Source organism: Drechmeria coniospora, chromosome 02 (genome assembly GCF_001625195.1).
Source record: "Drechmeria coniospora strain ARSEF 6962 chromosome 02, whole genome shotgun sequence".
NCBI lineage: Eukaryota > Fungi > Ascomycota > Sordariomycetes > Hypocreales > Ophiocordycipitaceae > Drechmeria > Drechmeria coniospora.
Window position 1 is genome coordinate 6,759,746 of NC_054390.1, and position 13,521 is coordinate 6,773,266.

The following is a 13,521-nucleotide window of genomic DNA, read 5'->3' on the forward strand; positions in this document are numbered from 1 at the left end:
ACCCTATTTGCCAATCTGCATTGTTCTGCTTTCCAGCAGATTGCCATGCCTCATCCCGAAGCTAAAATCTACTTGTAGAATAGCGCATGTACACCCAAGCACCATGTCCAATCTAATCTGGATGTGTACTTGTACAATGTACTGCGTTAGTGTACTTACAGTACAGTACTTACAGTATTAATACTTGTTGTGTTTGTATCCGTGTACAACTACTCCGTACTGAGTACTTGTATGCTCAAGCACTTGCCTTGCAACAGTTGTAACGTACAAGAAGTATCATCTGCACACCAACTTGCAGTGGTGTGCATGTACTCCGTGCTCCTCACATGCCACAGATATGTGCTCACCGTTTGGAGTACGGAGTACACCAAGGCACAGGTTCATCTGCTGTACTCCGTACATGTTGCACATGTACAGCCACTCGTAAGTACAAGTAAATACTGTGCAGACACGGAGTACTCCGTACTTGTACACTCGAGGGTTAATGCACATGTAATTATGTACGGAGTACGGAGTTCAGTCCTCGGTACTGTACGTGCGAGGTTGCTACCTAGTACATGTACACAGCCACTGCTCCGTATTTTGTAAAAGCACATTCTCCAGCCATACTGCACAACAAACGAATGAACTGGAACAATTTGTACTGTAAAAGTAGGGAATACTTGCCACCAGAAGAGTTGTCGCTTACTTTCGCATGTACATGCATTTGTGGTTGGAACTTGTTTGCTTGCTAGAGGAACTACATGTCCTCCCGCGCGTGCGACTAGTACGTAGTGGTGTCCTGTAAATTGCATCCAAGACCTCCGTACTCTAAAGTTCCTTGCTTGTATTACAGCACGGCAGCACCATGCAAGTACAGTACCACAACGTACAGTACTTGTACATCTGATCTGAGTGTACTTAGCCTAAGTACAGTACGCCTACAAAGCACAAGTGCCCAAGTACAGCTACTTGTAGTAGAGGCAGCCATGCCACCAGTCCACCAGTCGGTGTACGTGTCGTTGTACTTGTACTGTACGCAAAGACCAGCGACCGTCTCGTCATCTCTTCCATGGTACTCGTAATCCATAGTACGGAGTAGTTGTACACATACTGTGTCAAACTTTCCACAACATGTACACGCAGTTGTAGTCGCATCGGCTTCCTATTTTCAATGTCGTCATGAGCAGCAGGCCCTTTGCCGTCGCTCCCTTCTCCGCCATGACGCCACCGCTGTTGGCACAGTCCGTGGCGCGCTTCTGACGGCGGGCCTGGCTCGTCGTGTGCGTACAGTGCTTCGACCTCCCCCCGCCTCTCATGTCTCAACCCCGCACCGGGTTGAGCTCTGCTCTGCAGCAGTTGCCCAAGCAAGCCCGTCCATCCGACCATCCATCATCTACAGGTTAACCCGAACAGATGGCCTCTCCGGCCTTTGCCGGATGGTAGCCCGCCAAGTCGACGAGCTTGAGCGGGGTTATGAGCGCATATCCCCTCCTTGCTTGTGGCCATGTTGTCCAACGGTTCGTCGCCGATGCAAAGGCAGGCAGACAACGACCAGTGCTTCGCTTGATCAACCATCAAATATCTCTCCTCTCTCCTCTCTCCTCGTCTCTCTCCTCGTCTCTCTCCTCGTCTCACTCCTCCTCTCTTCTCTCCTCTCACTCCTCCTCACTCCTCCATCTCTCTCCTCCTCGTTCTGTTCCCGACACTCGTACACTTCCTCCGCCATCATCGCCATGGCGACCAAGAAAGGGCCCGTGTGGTTCATCACGGCGGCCTCGAGCGGCTTCGGACGTGAAATGGCCGCCTACGCTCTTCAGCAGGGCCACACCGTCATCGCCACCGCTCGCAAGACGGAGCGCATCAAGGACCTCGCCGATGCGGGCGCCCACCTCGTCGCCTTCGACGTGACCTCGCCGCTCGAGAGCATCGAGGGGACGGCCAAGACCGTCTTCGACAAGTTCGGTCGTGTCGACTACCTCGTCAACGCCGCCGGCTTCATCCTCGAGGGCGCCGTCGAAGAGGTGGCCCCCAAGGAGGTCTACGACTGCTTCAACACCAACGTCTTCGGCACCATGAACACCATCCGCGCCTTCCTGCCCTTCATGCGGGCGCAACCCCTTGCCGACGACGGCTTCCGTGGTACCGTCGTCACCTTCGGCAGCGCCGGCAGCTGGATCGGAGGCGCCGACTACTCCGTCTACGCCATGACCAAGGCTTGCGTCTCCTCCCTCGCCGAGTCGCTCCAGTCCGAGCTGTCGCCCTTCAAGATCCGCGCCACCGTCGTCGAGCCGGGCTACTTCCGTACCTCCTTCCTCAACCCAGGCGTCGTGGTCCACGGTCAGAAGCGGATTCCGGCCTACGAGGATGAGTCGACGCCCTCGGGCCAAACCCGCAAGGCCCTCGCCGTCACCGATGGAAAGCAGGCCGGGGACGTCAAGAAGGGCTGCAAGGTCATCGTCGACATGTTGACCGGCACCGGCCCCGCCGCGGGTAAGACGCTGCCGGTGCGCATTGTGCTCGGCAAAGACTGCGAAAAGGTGATTCGTGACAAGTTCTCCAGCACTGTTGCGATCCTGGACGAGTGGAAGGACCTTTTGCGAAGCACTGATCATGACTGAGCGACGACGGAGCAGATCCCTCCCAAAATTGTCGTAGTGTTAGTGTGTGTCTGCTCAATACGACCACTCCATCTCGGCCAACGGATTTGAACACCATACTCGCCTTTGCATCGTGTCGTGTCATCCATGGAGCCTTGCTTGCTTGCATTGTGGCAGGGGGCACCTAGATGGATTCCATCCAGAGGATTCTCAGCTCCGCCATCCACGAAGATCACAATCGGTCAACTCACTTCACAAGTCTCCTAGAAAGCGGCTTCCACGCCAAGGAAAAATAGTACCCGGGGTGCAATGACACGTTTCCGCGGCTGATGGTTTTGATGCTGCTATTTTCATGTCACGACACCAAGCATTTAGAGGCAGAGGATTTTGAGTGCCATCGTAGGACAGCTTCGGCTGAGCTTCGACAACATCTGCTGGATCCCTCCGATCCACTACTATGTATACGGAGTACGGAGTGCAAGCACGGCCAGTCTTTTTCTTTTTTATGTATTTATTTATTCTATACCATTTTTGTTCGGGTTTATGGGGGCAGAGATGAGGGGGGACGACAAAGCAATGGGGGGGATGCTCCGTCATCCTGCAACGAGATCCTACTCAAGTACTCCGTAAATAATTAATTCTTAAAACTACATGTGCTTTATTATACGGAGTACAGTGTACGACAAGTACTTATAGTACAGTTCGGTACCTATTTCAGCCACTATTAGCCACCAGCCACAGACGACGCTGGGCCCCGCCGTGAATCGCCACGACTCCAAAAATTCAGCTGTTGCGACCGTCCAACAGCTTCACCACCATCCAGCAGCTTCAACAACACCGCCGGTCGCCGCCGCAATGCCCCTCGACACCTCCACCTACTCTCTCGCGCTCCTCCGCGTCGATGGCCGTCGCTGGAATGAGCTGCGCCGCCTGCACGCCCAGATCCGCACCCAGCAGGCCGCCGACGGCTCGTCGTACCTGGAGATGGGCCACACAAAGGTCATGTGTGTCGTCACCGGGCCCTCGGAGCAGCAGCAGGGTCAGCGCCGCGGCGGACAGGCGACGCAGCGGGACACGGCCGCCATCAGCGTCAACGTCGTCGTCGCCGGCTTCTCCAGCGTCGACCGCAAGAAACGGGGTCGAAACGACAAGTACGTCGGCGCCGTCTGCCCCCCTCCCCCCCCTTTGTGCCGAGCTCCACGAACCCCCCGACCTGCCTGCTTGCTGACTCGATCCTTTTTCCCTCAGGCGTATCCAAGAGATGGAAATCACAATTGCCAAAACGCTCGGCTCCGTCGTCCACACTCACCTTTTCCCCCATTCCTCCATCACCGTCTCGCTGCACGTCCTCTCCCAGGACGGCTCCCTGCTCGCCGCGCTTCTCAACGCCACGACCCTCGCCGTCATCGATGCCGGCATTCCCATGACAGACTACGTCGCCGCCTGCACCGCCGGTTCCACGTCGTCCTACGCCGCCGACGACGAGTCGGCCGATCCCCTGCTCGACCTCAACAGCCAGGAGGAGCAGGAGCTGCCCTTCCTCACCGTCGCCACCCTCGGCGACAGCGATCGCGTCCTCGTCCTCAACTGCGAGAGCCGGCTGCAGGTCAGCCGGTTCGAGGGTATGCTCGTCGTCGGCCTCGACGGTTGCAAGCAGGTCAAGAAGTTTCTGGACGCCACCGTCAAGGAAAAGGGCGTCAGGATGATCCGCGAGGGCACCGTTCAGCGGAGCGACGCCACCGCCTTGGACTTGGGCGCCGAGTAACAAACGGGACGCTTCAGCACAGGCTTGTGTGTATTTGTTTTTCACCGCTGCAGGTCCTTGTCATATGCTAACAGAAGACTAAAGCTCCTCGTGTGCCACCTTCTCGGGCGCCTCTTCCTTCTCGGGCGCCTCCTCCTTCTCCACCTTGGCATCGGCATCGGCGCCGCCTTGGCTCTCGCCATCCGTCGAACCTGTCGTCGACTCAGCCTCGTCGGCGCCGAACATGCCCTCCGGTAGCTTCTTCTTCTCGCCCTCGCCCATCCGAATGGCGTCGATCCAGTTCTCGACGCTCAGGACACCAAAGTCGCCGTCGTAGCGTCTCCACCATCCGCGACGGACGTTGAGGGCGATGACCTCGACGTCGGCGCTGAGCCCGAGAGACTCCTTCAACGGCTTCAGCCCATCCAAGTCTCCAGGGATGGAAAGGAGGGGGAATAGATGTCGATGTCCCTGGATGTACTTGGTGTTGAGCTGGGACAGGGATGCGAATGCCTTCTCGCCATTCTCGGACGTCTCGGGAGGCGCGAGGGCCAGGACGCACGTCGTCGATTTGCGCTGAAGACACTTTTCCACGAGCCCCGCCTTTTCAGTGACGATGGGGATCGGGATCACCTCGGGGGTTGGTGCGGCCTTGGGTTCGCCGTCGGCGGAATCCTGGGACGAATTTTCCGCCTCGGCATCTTCGGGCTCGGCCTTTTCAGCCTCGGGGCTCTTCGCGGGCTTGGCCTTGCTCTTGGCCTTGCTCTTGCTCTTGTCGCTCGCGTCCGCCTTGACGGACCTGGGATCCGGGTGAGGCTGGCCAGCCTGCGAGAGGAACTGGACAATCTCCTTCTTCTTCAGCTCTCCGTCGTACGTCGTCGTCTTGCCGCCGTGGATGAGGATGAGCGTAGGGAACTTTTCAATGCCATACTTTGCCACCGACTCCTTGTCTTTGTGCCGAACTTGTCCGACCGAAATGACGTCGAGGAAGTCTATGGCGACACTCTTCAGCAGCGCGCTTGTCTTGCCCTTTTCCGTGAAGAGGATGGCCTTGGGACCGTCACTGGCGAGGAAGGTGGCAAGCTCATTGTCGGTGACGCGGACGACGAAATTATTGATTTTGGAGGCGACAACCTCGGTGATTCCCGTAGCGGTCCGAGGTCCCTGGTAGTCATCGATGACGGGGAAACCGCCAGCTTTCTTGGAGGGGCGAATCACCTTGAGGGTGGGGAAGCCTTCGACGCCGTGGTCGCTGCAGAGCTTCTTGTTCGCCTCGTCGTCGCAGTCGACGGCAGCGACATTAGCAAGGCCTTCGAGGTTGCGTGCTGCCTTTTCGTAGGCAGGCTTGAGGTTCTTGCAATGTCCACACCAGGGGGCGTAGAACTCGACAATCTAGGAGCAGCCGGTAGGTGTCAGCGTCAGAATCCATCTTTCAATGACAGCGTCCATGCCCTTGACAGATACTACCTGCCACGTACCGTCGTGTAGTTCGAGTCCCGGATCAGCCTGTTGAACGACTTGCCGCCATTGACCTGCAGCACCGGCGAGCTTTTGGCGTACATGGCCTCGGCGGGAAACGCGGCCAGGACGGCCGCGACCACGGCTAGAGTGGGGTGATGCATATCGACACGAAGGATGGTTGCAATCCCAACCTGCAAACTGACTATCGATTTCTCTTCTCTCTTTCGAGGCGGCGACGTGGGGAGGGGGGTGAGAGGTTCTCACGGCCCAGCAGAAGCTGTGTTTGCGGTGATGATGTCCTGATGAAGAGGCCACGGTATGTGGCGAGGGGGTGGTTCGGCATATTATTAATGCATCAACGTTGCCGCTGTCACTACGGATGGGGGGCGACCCTGTATTACAGGGGGGCAGGTCGCCGTGGTTGGTGGAAATTTTGCAGGCAGCCACCGTGGCGTGAGCTGAGGAGGTGCCTGTATTACCAGTTCCCGTACCTGAGAACCAGCGGAGGAGTTTGGCGCAGCAACCAGAGCCGATGCCTCGGCCAATGTCGCTCTCCATACCAAGTGTCGGGGTACAAGTACTTATCCGTACGCACTGTTAAGTAAGTAAGTACTTACTTGAACTTACAACCAAGTGCAGGTATTAATGTACATGCACGGAGTACTGAAGTATCAGTACTTAGTCCGTGCTCCGCACTTGTTACTACCTCGAACGGCTCGACAGTGTCACAGAGTACGAGTACTAGGAACCTATAGAGTAATGTACAGTATTAGTTGTACGAGCGGTTGCGGCCGGCATACCCAAGTACTTGCCCTGTAAGTACTCTGTACCAGTACCTACTATAGTAATTTTTATCAACTGTACTTAAGTACGGAGTAATACATGTTCCTGTCACCTACCTTCAGTATTTGTACATGAAGGCAGTCAACTTGGTTCTCGAGTCCTCGTACCAGGTTACACGGCAACATCCCTCACGCGCGACCTGGCCTGCACAGCATCATCGTCCAGCTCCAGCGTCGGACGGGGCCTACGCACGCCTTCACCACGCGCAGCTTGACGACCAACCATGGCCGAGCCGCTTCCATCAACGCTCAAGATCCCCGAGGTCAGCCGGTTCATCAACCGTGCCAACCAGCTGCGGGCCATCAAGCCCGCCATCTCCTACTGGTGTACGTCTCCCCCCCCCCATCTTGCTCGTAACAAAAGCTGAGGCCGGCAGAGGCAGGCGAGTACCATGCCGTGAATCAGATCGTGGGCAAGAGCCTGCACACGTCCGACGACGACACCTTTCAGTACACAAAAGCTCTCATCGAACGGCTCGAGGCGACAAAGGCGGAGCGGGCCGACGACGACGCCATCGTCGACAACGATGCCGGCCAAGCCTACGTCGAGCAGTTCGCCCAGGAGACGTTTGAGCGAGCCGAGAGGACGCTGCGGGCGAACAAGGTGACGAGGCAAGCCTGTCCCTTCGGCACCTGGCCGGCAGAGGACCACTGTAAGCCGTTGTCGCTGACCAGAGTCGGGTCCCAACGGCAGGCAGACGGCCGACACGTTCGACGCCGCCGCCACCTTCTTCGACCTCGCCCACGTATGGGGCTCGCCTGACGCGGAGACTGTGCAAAAGATCAAGTTTGCCAAGTGGAATGCGGCGCGGATCCTCAAGGCCATCCGCGAGGGCACCGATCCGAACGAATCAAACCCCCAACCGTCGACGCAGCCGACGAGGGGCGAGGACGAGCCGATGCTGAGCCCGTCCACCGACGCACCGCTCCTTCCACAGCCCGCGAGCGTCGAGGATGCGCCAGACGCCGGGGAGAGCGCTGCTCCGCCGCAGACGATACGGTCCACGGCCGGCTCGTCGGCGCCCTTCGAGCCGTCGGTCGCTTCACCGATGAAGCAACCCAGCCCGTCCACGAGGTCGCCGCTTGGACCGACCTTTCCCCCGAGCGACCAGATCCCTCTCCAACCGCCATCCCAGACGCCTACGGCCGCTCCCAGGCAGTTCGTGCCGCCTCCAACCGAGCCCTCAGCGGCCGCCCAACCTCCGGCGTGGACTCCCCCCCCCGTGACACCGGCGGCCATCCCCCCGCCATCGCCCGCAGCCGCATCCGCAACGACGGCGAGGCATTACAAGGATATCAATCAGGCGCAGAAGCACGCCAAGTTTGCCATTTCCGCCCTGAACTTTGAGGACGTTCCGACGGCGATCCAGGAGCTGCGGAATGCGCTGGCCGTTCTGGGGAGCCAACCATGAGACATGCCAACGCCGAAGCTACAGACGGACTTGACGGCCAAGTGAACCACGGCTGCGGAGCGAGCCATGTGATGCATGCTCCGTATGATGGCAGAGTCCCCGTCGATTGGACACAAAGTCCCCGACAGGCCATCTACCGGCATGCGTGGTCGAAGAGCAGATCAGAAGATGCTTGGAGAAAGCACGGTGGTGGCGGTCAGGGCAGCGAAGGAAGCGAAAGGGAAGAGGCTCCATTTCGGATGCGGAAGCTACGCTCGAACCCAAGCGACGAGGGGCCACCGGAGCCATGGACACTGGTGTGCGGCGATACCGAGGCTTGCTACGCTACTGAGCAGGGACATGGGCGTGCTCTGAAGGGGGCTTCGCACTCGTGAGAAAAGAGAGTAGTGTATTGAAGGGCAAAGTACGGATCGCAAAAGAAGTCATCATGCAATCGTCAAGGATCGTTTCCCAGGCAGGCCATGACTTTACGCCAGCATTATATGCCACATCAGGATTCTATGCCACGACCAGCATATTTGAGGAATAACCCTGGATGGGAATGTCGTCCACGGCAAAGACGACGGCGGTGCCGGCCGGCTCGTCGGCCTCGGTCCAGCCACGTTCGGGCCCCCAGCGGAGGACAAGGTTCGCGCGGGAGACGACGTCGAGCAGGCCTCGCATCATGTTGCCCGACTTCTTGACGCTCTTCCAGGCGTCAAACTCGACGGCGTCGACAGCCGGGAGCCCGTCGAGGACGTTGGCGAGCAGGGTGCAGCAGAACGTCTCGTAGAAGCCGTCGGACCGGACCCAACCCTTGATGGCGGCGTCGCTGGGGTCGCACTCGACAAAGACGCGCAAGGTGCGGAGGGCGATGCAGTCCTGCAGGCCGAGCGCGTCGTTCACGACCCAACCCTTAGGCGGCGCGTTCCAACCAGGACCTAGGCGCAGCTCGAGCGAGGTGACGAGCCGGCGCTGGCTGGCGTGGAGGCGGGCCAGCAGCGGCTTCTTGGACTTGAAGTAGCGGCCCGGGTGGGTGGGAAAGATGCGAAAGGTGCGGGAGCTGTAGAAGAGATGCGAGGCCTCGGCGTGGACCTGCTTGCAGGTGCGCATGAGGCCTAGGCGTTTGTGGATGCGCTTGTAGTTGTCGGGGCCGAGGTCGAGGACCGGGTCGATGCTGGCAAAGTAGTACTCGTAAACCTTGACCCGCAGTTCCGATGGCAGGTGGAGGAATGGGAACGGCTCGACGGGCACGCGCCGGGCTTTCCGAAGTGGGATCAGCTGGGTGTCGAGCGTCAACGAAGCGATGGCAATCTTGTCGACGTCGTCCTCGGACACGGGCAGCGAGGAAGCCGCGCTCGCAGCCGTCGGGGCAGGTTGTTGCGGCATCGCCGAGTACGTGCGAAGAACTAGGCGAGATGCCGGCGTTTTGACGGGTCGTCGTGCCATGACGCGGCGCGGGTTCGTCTTGGGCGATGCGGCTGGCCGTGGGTTGGTAGGGCGGTGGCGGGAGACTGGGATCAGGTCGCTTCCCTCACCGTCGCGGCGCGAGAAGGGTTGACTCGTGGAGGGCGCAGAAGCAGTTCAGGCTCCTTCAAAGGTAGGCAGGCAGTTGAGGCGTGTCCCGGGCAACGAGAAGGCGCCCAGAAGGTTGTTCCATGGCGACGTTGCGGAACGGCGAGACGACTCTCTAGAAGGCCGCAGGCATCCTGCGCAGACCTGTGCGGTTTCTGGTTCTTGTCGGGACGATGAGATTGGTAGAGTGCAGGGACGACACTGCGGAGGAGAAGTAGAGGTAGAGGAGGGAATCGAAGGCGAAGATGAAGGCTAATCGGAGGAGAGGGTCGGGGGGATGAGAGATGGTCACGCTCGCAGGGAGTTGGAATGCTGTATGAGGTGGATGCGTGCTGGTCGTTGGCGATCGACACGCAACTGCCACAGTCGGCCATGATGTGGCGCAACCGTCCCCCCACTGTGGCGAGTGCCAATTGGTCACGTGGCCGATGTCGGGCAGGCGGCGTCCTGGGGTCTCCCGCAACAACTCCGGTTAATCTACCGTCCGAAAATTTCAGGCCTTCGTAGCTTGTCCTCGTCTGTGCCAGGAACGTCGGCTGCTACTCCAAGTTCCATATCGTCATGCCATCCATCCCAGCTGCCAACTTCCTTCCACTCTTTTCCCCATCTACCCACTTCCAATCAAAGTGAATTGGGTGAAGACGGCTTCAGCACGCAACTGGTTCGAGCCTCCAGCATGCACAACTGATCCATCCATCCGCTCCCATCTGCCAGCGAAGCCTCCGCCCTCCACCCACTCCGCCTGCTCCGTCGACCGACTGGCCACGCAAAGATGTTCTCGAGAGTGGCCAGTGCCCGGCTGGCCACGGCGTCGACCCGTCTGTCACGACCGGCCGCACCCGTTTTTCGATCCCCCCGTGCCGCATCCATCTCCCCTTGGATCCGGACGTACGCGCACCGACAAAAGAAGACCTCCTCGTTCACGCAGCGGCAAGCTTCGACCAACGAGCCCGCCAAGGGTGCTTCCAGCGATGCTCCTTCCAAGGCAGCTCCCAAGGAGGCCGCCAAGGAGGATGCTCCCGGACACGAAAGCGCCGAGTCGGAGCAAATACCCTTCCACAAGCTCCCCGACCTGACGCAGGGCATCCCCTCGACTATCGAGCAAGAGCTGGCAGGCAAGGCCGGTCCCTCGTCGCCCTCGGCGCTCGAGGAGGTCGCCGAGCAAGACTCGGACCGTCGTCGCGGCCGTCGCGACTCGTACGTCTCGTCGAGCGAGCGCAATCGCCGCTGGTGGACCCGCTTCCTCCTCCTCGCCACCGCCGGCGGCGCCTCCTTTTCCCTTCTCTATATGGGCCGCGACTGGGAGGATGCCATCGAGGCCGACCGCCACGCCGACGTGCCCAACGGCTGGAGCCCCTCCCTGTGGTGGCAGCGCGCCAACGCTCGCATGTCCGAGTCCGTCTCCTACTACCAGGATCCGGCCTTTGACAAGCTTCTGCCCGACCCCGACCCGAGCTTCGAGCGGCCGTACACGCTATGCCTCAGCCTCGAGGATCTCCTCGTCCACAGCGAGTGGAGCCGCGAGCACGGCTGGCGCGTGGCGAAGCGACCGGGCATGGACTACTTTGTCCGATACCTGAGCCAGTACTACGAGCTCGTCCTCTTCACCACCGTCCCCTTTGGCATCGGCGAGCCGCTCGTCCGCAAGCTCGATCCCTTCCGCTTCATCATGTGGCCGCTCTATCGCGAAGCGACAAAGTTTGAGGACGGCGAGATTGTCAAGGTGAGCCGCGCCTCGGCCTCGTCCTCCCGAATCGGCGCCGACGGCTAACGAGTCAGGATCTCTCCTACCTCAACCGCGACCTCAGCAAAGTCATCGTCATCGACACCAAGGCCAGCAACGTCCGCAAGCAGCCGGAAAACGCCATCATCCTCGACCCCTGGAAGGGCGAGCCCAAGGACACCGACCTCGTCGGCCTCATCCCTTTCCTCGAGTACATCCACACCATGCAGTACGACGACGTGCGCAAGGTCATCAAGTCCTTTGACGGCAAGCACATCCCCACCGAATTCGCCCGCCGCGAGGCCATCGCGCGCAAGGAGTTCAACAAGCAGCTCGAGACGCACAAGTCGAAGCACTCGAAGCCCTCCGGCATGGGTGCCCTCGGCAACCTCCTCGGCCTGAAGCCGGCCAACATGAGCATGACCATGTCGCCCGAGGGGGAGCAGAACCCGAGCGAGGCGTTTGCCCAGGGCAAGATGCTGCAGGACCTCGCCCGCGAGCGTGGCCAGCGCAACTACGAGCTCCTGGAGAAGGAGGTGCGCGAGAACGGCGAGAAGTGGCTGCAGGAGGAGAAGGTGGCCATGGAAAAGGCCCAGAAGGAGGCCATGAGCAGCATGGTCGGCTCCTTTGGAGGCTTGTTCGGCCCCCATGACGAGAAGAAGGCCTAGTATAGTATAATCACTCCGCTCGACTGTACACTCTACGACTAGCACTGCATGGATGATATACGGCGGTTTTTTTTTTTTCATTTTGCGTCGAGGTGGATGGACATCGTCTGTCGACCCGTCGCTTGTATATTAGGTAGGAATCACTGGCTCCATTTTCGTTGAGAGAAGGGTCCGCCCTGGTGCCCTGGGCTTGCAATGGCCGATAGTCAGTCAATCCAGGGCGTTCAGTTCTCTTCCTGTTCTCCCGTCATCGCTTCCCCGCCGTTGTCATCTCTTTGTTTCATCGCCGTTCCATTCAGTATTCGTGAGCGCACAATGGATCTGTCGGGCAAGCTCATCTTTCCGTGCATCATCCACTTCTGTCGTCGGATTTGTCCCTAGTGTTGTCAGAGCAGCGGAGAGATGCGGCTCTGCTATCGAGCCTTGACGTCTTCTACTTGGGACGGGGCTCCTTGGTGGATGTGGCGACCAACAGGGGATGGCTCATCCAAGTGTATACCCTTGAAAGACAATCAGAGCAGCACTTGTCGTAGCTTTTTGTTCATATACTTTTGTCAGTCAGGACGCGAAAAGGGGTACGGTCCGGACGCAAGACTGACTCGAGCAAGGCGTCCTCGTCGGAACCATCACGGGCGCAGTCGCAGAGAGCAGCACAACGTTTCTTTTCCCCATCCTCAGCATTTGAGGGTTCGGGAAATTCGACGGTGAAGGGGACGGAGGGAAGCCCTGTTGTAAAAGGGCGTGTCGTGTATGAGGGAGGCGGCTTGATGGTCATGACTTCTGTACGGACGACGGTGGTGAGACTGCCGGGCGAGCTGTTGCTAGCACTTTCGACCATGTCTTCTGTGGGCACAACAATGGTAGATGTGATGTTGCTCGCCGATACAGTGTACGTTCCCGGCGGAAGGGTTCCGAAATCTGTTACGGGGAGTGACGACGGTTTGTAGGAGGGGGAGGGGGACGTCGGAGGGAGTGAAGACAGGTGCCAGGACGACCACAACGCAGCGGACGAAGTATAGAATGGTTGAGCAGAGATGTGAGATGAATAAGATGAAGCCTTGGGTGGTAGATGAGTGATCGTGATCGTAGTCGTGGTCGTGGTCGTGGTCGTGGTCGTCGTCATCGTCGCCGTCATCGTCGTCGCCGACACGGTGATCCAGCAGTGTTCGCATTCCGGACTCGTCACGCACTGAAAATACCTATGGAGTGACGAAACCCATCAGCAGAAGAACCATTATCAGGAACCAGCCGTTGATGCAGGACTCGTACTCTTCGCTGTTCTTGTCCGGGATGTGAGTGCAGTCGCACATGCCGCCCCTGGTACAGTCGACGGCGCGTGATGCCGATGATACGGGGGAGGAGACGCAAGTCGAGTTGGGCGGTCTCGGCGCCGCCAGGACGGGGGAGGAAAAGGTCACCGTCATGAGAAGTACAAACTGCAGGGCGAGCAGTGAGAGGTAGTTATTTGCGTCTGCCATCCTTGAGGTGTTGACCCTGCTTTCGTGGTGTCGTGGTTGTCTTGCCTTGCCTTGTCTTGT

General features: G+C 59.0%; 7 protein-coding genes across 7 annotated transcripts; 4 read left to right on the forward strand and 3 right to left on the reverse strand.

Annotated features, from left to right (window-relative positions):
* Positions 1-1,715: 1,715 nt before the first annotated feature.
* DCS_04969 (uncharacterized protein) lies at positions 1,716-2,600 on the forward strand (the record flags this gene model as incomplete). The annotated part of the gene is made up of 1 exon (XM_040802275.1): positions 1,716-2,600. One exon carries the CDS (start codon positions 1,716-1,718, stop codon positions 2,598-2,600), a length of 885 nt encoding a protein of 294 aa, XP_040657308.1.
* An 834-nt stretch (positions 2,601-3,434) lies between these two features.
* DCS_04970 (uncharacterized protein) lies at positions 3,435-4,344 on the forward strand (the record flags this gene model as incomplete). Its single annotated transcript, XM_040802276.1, has 2 exons — positions 3,435-3,730; positions 3,828-4,344. The coding sequence occupies 2 exons, from the start codon at positions 3,435-3,437 to the stop codon at positions 4,342-4,344; spliced, it is 813 nt and encodes a 270-aa protein (XP_040657309.1).
* Positions 4,345-4,422: 78 nt separating this feature from the next.
* Positions 4,423-5,945, reverse strand: DCS_04971 (PDI protein A prpA; the record flags this gene model as incomplete). Its single annotated transcript, XM_040802277.1, has 2 exons — positions 4,423-5,715; positions 5,802-5,945. 2 exons carry the CDS (start codon positions 5,943-5,945, stop codon positions 4,423-4,425), a joined length of 1,437 nt encoding a protein of 478 aa, XP_040657310.1.
* A 1,580-nt stretch (positions 5,946-7,525) lies between these two features.
* Positions 7,526-8,038, forward strand: DCS_04972 (uncharacterized protein; the record flags this gene model as incomplete). Its single annotated transcript, XM_040802278.1, has 1 exon — positions 7,526-8,038. The coding sequence occupies one exon, from the start codon at positions 7,526-7,528 to the stop codon at positions 8,036-8,038; it is 513 nt and encodes a 170-aa protein (XP_040657311.1).
* A 498-nt stretch (positions 8,039-8,536) lies between these two features.
* DCS_04973 (uncharacterized protein) lies at positions 8,537-9,406 on the reverse strand (the record flags this gene model as incomplete). The annotated part of the gene is made up of 1 exon (XM_040802279.1): positions 8,537-9,406. The coding sequence occupies one exon, from the start codon at positions 9,404-9,406 to the stop codon at positions 8,537-8,539; it is 870 nt and encodes a 289-aa protein (XP_040657312.1).
* A 958-nt stretch (positions 9,407-10,364) lies between these two features.
* DCS_04974 (inner membrane translocase subunit tim-50) lies at positions 10,365-11,983 on the forward strand (the record flags this gene model as incomplete). Its single annotated transcript, XM_040802280.1, has 2 exons — positions 10,365-11,315; positions 11,372-11,983. 2 exons carry the CDS (start codon positions 10,365-10,367, stop codon positions 11,981-11,983), a joined length of 1,563 nt encoding a protein of 520 aa, XP_040657313.1.
* Positions 11,984-12,416: 433 nt separating this feature from the next.
* On the reverse strand, positions 12,417-13,155 carry DCS_04975 (uncharacterized protein; the record flags this gene model as incomplete). The annotated part of the gene is made up of 3 exons (XM_040802281.1): positions 12,417-12,483; positions 12,583-12,826; positions 12,909-13,155. The coding sequence occupies 3 exons, from the start codon at positions 13,153-13,155 to the stop codon at positions 12,417-12,419; spliced, it is 558 nt and encodes a 185-aa protein (XP_040657314.1).
* Between the last annotated feature and the right edge of the window lie 366 nt (positions 13,156-13,521).